This window comes from Diabrotica undecimpunctata, chromosome 8 (genome assembly GCF_040954645.1).
Source record: "Diabrotica undecimpunctata isolate CICGRU chromosome 8, icDiaUnde3, whole genome shotgun sequence".
Lineage (NCBI taxonomy): Eukaryota > Metazoa > Arthropoda > Insecta > Coleoptera > Chrysomelidae > Diabrotica > Diabrotica undecimpunctata.
In genome coordinates, this window is record NC_092810.1 from 134,630,405 (window position 1) to 134,638,734 (window position 8,330).

Below are 8,330 nucleotides of genomic sequence, written 5' to 3' on the forward strand. Positions count from 1 at the left end.
ATAGTTATTATATAAGCTATGTTATTGCTTTATTAATTTTATGATTTGGGAATTAATAATTTAATATTATTATTTTTTACTTTTATTATTACTAACCAAATCACATATTTAAATTAAGCGTGTTAGGTGGAAAGTATTTCTCTTAGGGTTTTCGGTTTTCCCTCTTAGGGAAATGTTAGGGTTTTGAAGCAAGAAAGTAATTATATAAAATGATTGTTTTTGGAAATGTGTCAGATTAATAAAGAAAAAGAGGCGATTAATTACACAAATCAGACACAGGATATCTAAGCAATATCTACTGTAATATTCTTAATATTTTAAATTAATTTTTCTGTGTAAAGAATAAAATTTTAACCATCCTGTATATTTTTTACGTATATCTTCTTCTTCAAGTGCCATCTCCGAGGCGGAGGTCGGTAATCATCATAGTATTCGGACTTTTGAGAAGGCTGGTCTGAAAAGTTTATTTGATGTACATCCGTACCACTCTCTCAGCCATGACATTCTACTCCTCCCTATCCTTCTCTTTCCTTGGATTTTTCCCTGAAAAATCAGTAGGAGCAAGGTGTATTTCTCTCCACGTGTAATATGTCCGAGATATTCCAATTTTCTTGTTTTCCAGTTTTTTCATTGATGTCGCATTTAAGGTCCAAGATTTCATTCCATAAAATAAAGTCAAAAAAACATAGCACCTCCCCAACCCAACTCTTTGTTCCAATTTTAAATCCCTTGTACATAGTACTCTTCTCATTTTGTTGAAATTTGCTTTAGTCTTTTCTGTTCAGATTTTGATTTCCTGAATGTAATCATTTGTGGAGTTAAACATTGTTCCCAGATATGCATGCTTGTAAACTAGTTCGACGTTGGTTCCGTTTATTAGAAGATTCTCGTTTTTGAGTTTTCGATATTCTTATAAATTTCGTCTTCTTGACGTTCATTGTTAGAACGTACTCTTTTCCATACTCCCCTATTCTGGTCACCAGTCTCTGAAGATCTTCAGTATTTTAGGCTCGATCAAAGTGTCGTCCGCATATCTGTTGTTAATGGGAACTTTATTTACCTTTATTTCAGCTGTTTCACCCTCAAAAGCTTTTTTCAGGATCTCTTCGAAGTAGGCATTAAAAAGAATTGGCGACAATCCTCATCCCTGTTTCACTCCACGTCTAATTTCAATTTCTTCTGACAGCTGTTCGTTAACAAGTACTTTTGCTCGCTGTTTATAGCATACATTTGATATGATCCTGAGGTCGTTGTAGTCAATCTTCTTTGATTTCAGGACATTCACTTCAGAACTTTGATCAAATAAAAGACAGATATTGAGCACAGTTTATTAATTAAATCTTGCCCAAGTACTTTCGCTTCCTAGAGCATCTTCAGGGGCATCTGAAATAAGCCAAGAAACGTTTTTTTAACAGAGGACAATTACTTAACTTCGATAAAAACCTCGAAGTTGATGATTGATAAAAGTTTTTATGAGATTTACGTTTTAGACTTACTTCTCAATCTGGCTACTCCTCAGTAACGACTCGCATGACCGGTCTTACCCTGTGTACCTACTTTTATACTATCACTATGCGCGGGAACGGTATGTGCGGAATTGGCTGAGCGGGATGGGTTGCGGCAGGGGGTAGCTGAAGCAGCAGTCGCCATGTTGCCGACAGTCGTTTAGTGCCATCGCGCGTGTTTAAGCTGTTAGGCCGTTTTTCAATTACAATGGCTTCAAATGATTCTCGATTTTAAGGAGCGGATGGGGGCGATGGTTTTTGCTTTTTCGGAATCTGTTTTGTGGCCTGTCTGAACATGATGTTGAGCTAGGGCTGAAGTAGTATCGAAATGTTTTACAGATATAGTTATAGATAGATATATATTTGTAAATACAGTTATGGACTCGTTGGTTTGTCTGTCCTATGTATGTACGAAAGCAACTGGAACAAGGTATCTCGTAGACACCATGGTCTTCGTTGGGGATTTGGTCATTTACGGATCTGACGAGGTTTTACAACTTAAAATGAGTACTGAAGATAGTTTTGATGTTTAAAGGGTAAAGAGTTCTACTGATCTTGTCAGTAACACCTTTAATAAAAGGTAGAAAGATTTTGAGTTGATCAGGCTGCTCAAGGTTTCTTTTTGGATGGAATGAGTTTAGATGTTTTTAAATACTCCTATTAATTTAAGTTTTGTGGTAGCCGTTTTGTAAGAGTGTTTGTCTTATTGAATAATGTCATTTTTAACGATCTTACAATATGTTTATTTTTTAGAATAACGAATTTGAATGGTATACGGATGATAGACGTAATAGCTATACTTCAAACGGCCAATTACATATCAAACCCACTTTTGTCGCAGATGAATATGGCGAAAAATTTTTATATTCTGGTACTATTGACTTAGGAGCTAGGTTAGTATTTTTATAACTAATATTTTAATAAGGGTCCCTCATACAGAAGAGAGACACTCCCAAATCAAAGCTCCAGACAACACAGATTTTAATAATCCATTACAGAGCTTAATATACTGCAAACAATTCTACGGAATAAATGGAACATTGTTGTTTAATTTAAACCCAATGTGTTCTTGATTGTTTTGGATATATACCGCACAACAAACTCCTAAAATGGATTTTGACCCATCTCTAACAATCCTATATGGCTTATCAAATTTGTCAACTAGTCTCTAAAGTTAAATGTGGCGTTGTTATCATCAAGTGGGGAAATAAACTTTGGTTTGGGAATAAAGAATATTGAAATTAGATTGGATCACGTAAAATTCTCATTTTATTTTAGCAAAATATTAAGTTCTTGAATATTTATCTAGTATTCAATTGTGGATCTATTCTAACATGATACAAATATCTAAAGATTGGTCTTCAGTTGATCCTGCAAGATCTTCTAACTTATCTTTATGCATTTGCTTTTATACTGCTCTAGGATATCTTTCTATCTTTGTCTTCTGTTACCTCCTGTTCTGGAATATTTTTATACTTTACTCGTATTAGTCGCACTAGTTTTATTAGATCACTGAATCCTAATATGTGGCTAAAATTCTGGTAGTGGTTAAAATATTTGGAGATTAAGCATTCAATAGTTTACGGTGCTTGTTCAATTTCAATAAGTTTAATTGCTGTGTAGTATTTAGAGGTTTCTGTTAAAAAATGTCTTCAATTAATAATATAGCTTCAAAATCTAAGTTTAACTAACAAGACAATATTTTTCATATTTTAATTCTACATTAACGGGAAATAGCCTATTGACAACTTCAAGCATGTGTCAATCGAATAATTAGTATAACGGTGAACTGTTCTTATGAACTTGTGAATTCTTATTGGTACATCATCATTTATTTTTTAATAAATACTACCGGACCAACTCGACATCGAGTTTTTCAAATGAAATTTTTATTTTGCGAGAAAAATAAACAATATATACAATGACCGGAAGTAAAAATATTTTTATCAATAACTCAAAAACTATAAATGATAATTTCGTGAACTTACATTTTTAAACTCTACGTTGAATTCTCTATTGATTTGACTAATAAAAACGAAACCGGAAGTCGACCTCAAAACCGGAATGCAATTTTTAGTTCATCAAATGTCGACATCGATATCATTTAGCAGTTAATTTTGCATGCTGATCACGAATCCAGTGTCAGATTTGCTCTATATTGAAGTTTTATGCGCGTTTCGGGTCACTTCCGGTGTCGGATCGCAACCGGAAGTACATATTTAGATTTGTCTCGACGAGACCTTTCGATCCATATATACATTGTGGGGTCTAAAACTTAAAGTAAATTTTAACTTCCGGTCATCTTAAAACCGGAAGTGAATTTTTGTACCAAAAGTATATCTTGACAATCTCATACGTAATACAAATAATATTCCGAAAAAATATTTTAATTATCTAATATGGTTTTTGAGTAAAGTGGTGGACAAGAAAAGGGCTTAGCGTTTTAGTATATAAGATTCAAAGAATCAAGTAAAACCACAAAGAATTAAACAAAACCAGTTGCTGAGTGATTTTTTTTAACACAATTATCTCTAACATGTCTCATTTTGAAGCAAAAATCATTTAACCCTATCCTCAGGAAAGGTGAACTTTTTTATTTCTCGTTAACCAAAAATAATTTGTCAGCGTTTCTGTATTCTGCAGAATAGAAATCGGAAACTCATGTTTTGGAATTTCCTCATCGTCAGTAATAGAAGTAGTTCGACAATATGTTCAAACTAGATATTCAAATGATATGCGTTTGAAGAAGTATTACGCTTTTGTTATTTAAATATTTTAGTATTAAAAAAATAAATAATGGTGACATAGTAAAATGTAAAAAAATTTGTATTTTAGCTGTACAGGTAGTGACAATGAAGGTTGTAGAAGAACAGGTTCGGCCAATGCTATCCTAAATCCCGTAAAAAGTGCTCGTATGAGGACCTTAAACTCATTTTCATTCAAGTATGGTAGAGTTGAGGTTAGTGCTAAAGTTCCTGCTGGAGACTGGTTATGGCCAGGTATGTTCAATGAATTAAACCAATATACAAAATTATAATCAAACACTCAAACTTCTAACAAATTAGGGTATAAACTTTTTAACTAATGAAATAAACATTAATTTAATCATAAACTAATAAAATTATTAGAAAATAAATTAAACAGCCTTAAGTCAAATTTTGTTGGTAGTACTCGTAAATATATTTGTAATAATTTTAATATAATAAGGACTCTTGGATAAAAAATATCTCCCAAGTTGAAATTCCATCAAACGTTATTAAGTTTCTCTCGTTAGGTTCTAAGTGTAGCATTGAACCACGGTTAGGTATTGAATCTCCTATGAAACCGCTTTTATCAGATATTGATTTTAAATCATCATTTATTTCGGATCCTGATTGTAAAAATATTGCAATTGCCAGATCGATTAACATAATCACTAATAACTCGTTTAAACGTAGGAGTTCCCCTTCTCTCCTCCAAAGTCTCTTTGAAGAAACTAAACGTTTCCTCAAATCCCACCCTGAGTTAGTAGTGACCAAATTTGACAAAGGTAATGTTACCGTAGTAATGTTGATTGACGATTACTTTAAACTTTCTCAAGAGATTCTTGATCAGGATTCATCCTACATAACCCTCCCTAGTGATCCAACTAGTAATATTCAAAATAAATCTAATGCCCTAATAAAACGCCTTTGGCAAAAGAAACAAATTGATTCAAACACTAAAAAGAAACTCTCATCCTATAAAAGTGTTGTCGCTAAATTCTACACCTTCCCTAAAATTCATAAACCTACCTTAACTATAAATCTATAGTTTCCTCCATAGGCTCACCAACTGAACATATTGCAGGCTTTCTTACTAATATTTTAACTGAAGCTTATGATTCGAATTATGATTACTACATCAGAAATTCTTTCCAAGTTGTCGAGTTGTTTAACAGATCTATCTTACCACATAACTATGTTTTCGTCAGTCTAGATGTGGTTTCCCCTTCAATAATGTTTACTTAAATGCCATTCTACGATCTATTCATAAACACGGATAAAATTTCTGCAGTATGTAGAGCATTTATTATAATATGTTTATTGAGTTGAAAGAGTTTTTGTTTAATTCCACTTGTTTTGCTTGTAGGAATAAATAATATAAACCAATTTTTGGCACTCCTATGGGAGCCAGTATCTCTTTAATTCTGGCTAAATATGTAATGTACGATCTGTTGGATATTGTTCTCCAGGTTGTTCCTTTTATTAAAAAGTATGTTGATGACATTATTATGTTATGTCCACTAGGTTTAGGGACAGCTCTTAGACATTTTCAATAGCTATGACCCTCACATTAAATTAACTCTTGAAAAAGAGGATCAAAACCAATCTGTTCCATTTTTTGACATAATGTTCACGAGAGAACTGGATAACATAATTACAATTGATTGGTATAGAAAAAATTGTAACTCGGGAAGATACCTCAACTACCATTCTTACCACAAGTCAAGCATGAAAGTTAATCTAATGAAACAAATGACCACAAGAGTTTGTAAACGGGCTGACCCTGTTTTTAGAAAGAAGAATCTCAACATTATTTTACCATTCTTCTTTCCCCTAATCCTCACTCAGGAAAATCATCTTCAACACATCTTCTGTTCTACTCAACACACAAGAGGATCCTCCCCAAAATACAGATGCTATGAAAGTTAGCTCTGATTCCCATTCACTGACTAACAATATTCCTAAAATCTCTTGTATCACTTCCATTTATTAAGGATGTCACTCCCAAATTAACCAGAATTTTTGGTCAATACTTTGTGGGATCTTTGTGCAAGTCATTGAAAGACAAAGTACCAAACTCAGATAAAAGTGATGTTGTATACAAAGTCAATAATATGTTTCATTATATATGTGATATATATTATCTGTTCTACTTCATAAAATATGTCTTTTTGCCTTTTGTTTTTCAGAAGCGCCTATCAGGTATACTATTACCTTTATATGTGTTAACATTTTAAGATCCAACGTTCTGTCGTTTTAGGTTACTAATTATGAATTCACAACCAATTGTTTTGTTTCTGATAAGAATATGTATAACCAAGAATGTTTATAATATGACTACATGTTCTGTAATGATTTTATAACATAATTTTATTGACAAAAGTAACGGGTACCTGCCGAAACGTTAATTTCAGTGGCACAATAAAATCTAGTTCCAAATTTAATATTACTTATTGAACCTAAACTCACTAAATACTAATTTTGTATTATATATATATATATATATATATATATATATATATATATATATATATAGGATATTAATTTTTAAATATAACATTAATCATATATTTTAGCAATTTGGTTGTTACCAAGTAAATGGGTTTATGGAAGTTGGCCAACATCTGGAGAAATCGACATGATGGAAAGTAGAGGAAATCGACAGTATTATTCACGCAGTGGACAAAACGTTGGAACTCCATTAGAAGCTAGTACTCTACATTGGGGACCTAATCCACAAAACAACAAATTCATGAAAACTCACTGGGAAAAGACCTCATGGAACGGCGGATGGGATAATGCTTATCACAGATATCAATTGGAATGGACGCCTGAACATATCAAATTTTCTGTCGATGATCAAGAGGTTGGAACAGTTACACCCCCAGCTGGAGGCTTCTGGCAATACGGTGATCTTCAACCATCTGGATTGCCAAACCCATGGGCACGTGGAAGTAAGATGGCTCCATTTGATGCCGAGTTTCATATACTGATTAATTTGGCCGTTGGAGGGGCCTATTTTCCTGATGATGTAGATAATAAATCCGGTAAAAAACCTTGGACTAGTACTCAACCTTACCGTGAAGGTATGACAAGGTTCTGGCAGGCTAATCAACAATGGAAACCAACTTGGAATTTGAATTCAGATGACTCGCACCTTAAAGTTGACTATGTGAGAGTTTGGGCATTGTAATTAGTGTAAGAAAAAAAAATGAAATTTATAAAAAAAATAATATAAATTAAAAAATAAATATCAAATCTGTCGTTTATTTAAATCTTATTAGAATTATAAAATTTATATCAAAATATTTAATTAGATTATTTTCATTTTTTCAGTATTAATCATCTTTAATTCTAATTAATTATGTGCTACATGTGAATGAAAAACTAGAGAATAAAGTACCAAAATCAGGAGTCTTGTAAAAAATATCCGCATGACAACACCAAACGATATTTTATCTATAATGTCACTTAAGAGTTGGAAAAGTTAAGTTAAAATTTATTGAAGGAGCAGAAAACACAGTTTACATAGGAAAGCACAAAAAACATATGAGCAGAAGGGTCCTTATTAAGAAAAAAGAGTGTAAAATTCTAACAAAAATAGAAGAGTTCCTAGATCAGAAAATATATTTGAGAAACTATTAAAACATGTAACAAGCTTCACGTACAACTGGTAATAATATTTTAATTATATCTCAGCAAGAGAGAAATAGCATGTGCATAAAATGAAAGCTACCTTTGAACTATATTCTTAACTCGGGTATACTGACTAATCTATGATAAATAGTAAAAGAAAAACTGAAATAAATAAAAAAACTAATAAAAGATTTTTAAACAATTTATCACACGGCCACAATAACAATCAAACAGGAAAATAAGGTTGGGAAAGTTACATTAGAACAAGATTGGGCTTTCACTTAATGACTGCACCCTGTATACACACGTATAGATAATAATGGAGCAAAATTATGATGCCAGGAGTATATGACAAGAAAGCTGGTGGAAAAGTACAAGAAATGTGCATTAGAAGTAAATTAAAAAAGAAAAGTATATGTGTTTAGGAGGACAATAAAGAATCATT

General features: G+C 32.3%; 1 protein-coding gene across 1 annotated transcript in view; it reads left to right on the plus strand.

Annotated features, from left to right (window-relative positions):
- The window catches only part of LOC140449131 (uncharacterized), a 153,988-nt gene extending 146,470 nt beyond the window's left edge, over window positions 1-7,518 (plus strand). The window contains exons 18-20 of the mRNA XM_072542277.1: window positions 2,259-2,398; window positions 4,341-4,504; window positions 6,826-7,518. Coding sequence (XP_072398378.1) covers window positions 2,259-2,398; window positions 4,341-4,504; window positions 6,826-7,442 — 921 coding nt within the window. The 3' untranslated portion in view covers window positions 7,443-7,518. The remainder of the gene's footprint in view (window positions 1-2,258; window positions 2,399-4,340; window positions 4,505-6,825) is intronic.
- The last annotated feature ends 812 nt before the right edge of the window (window positions 7,519-8,330 follow it).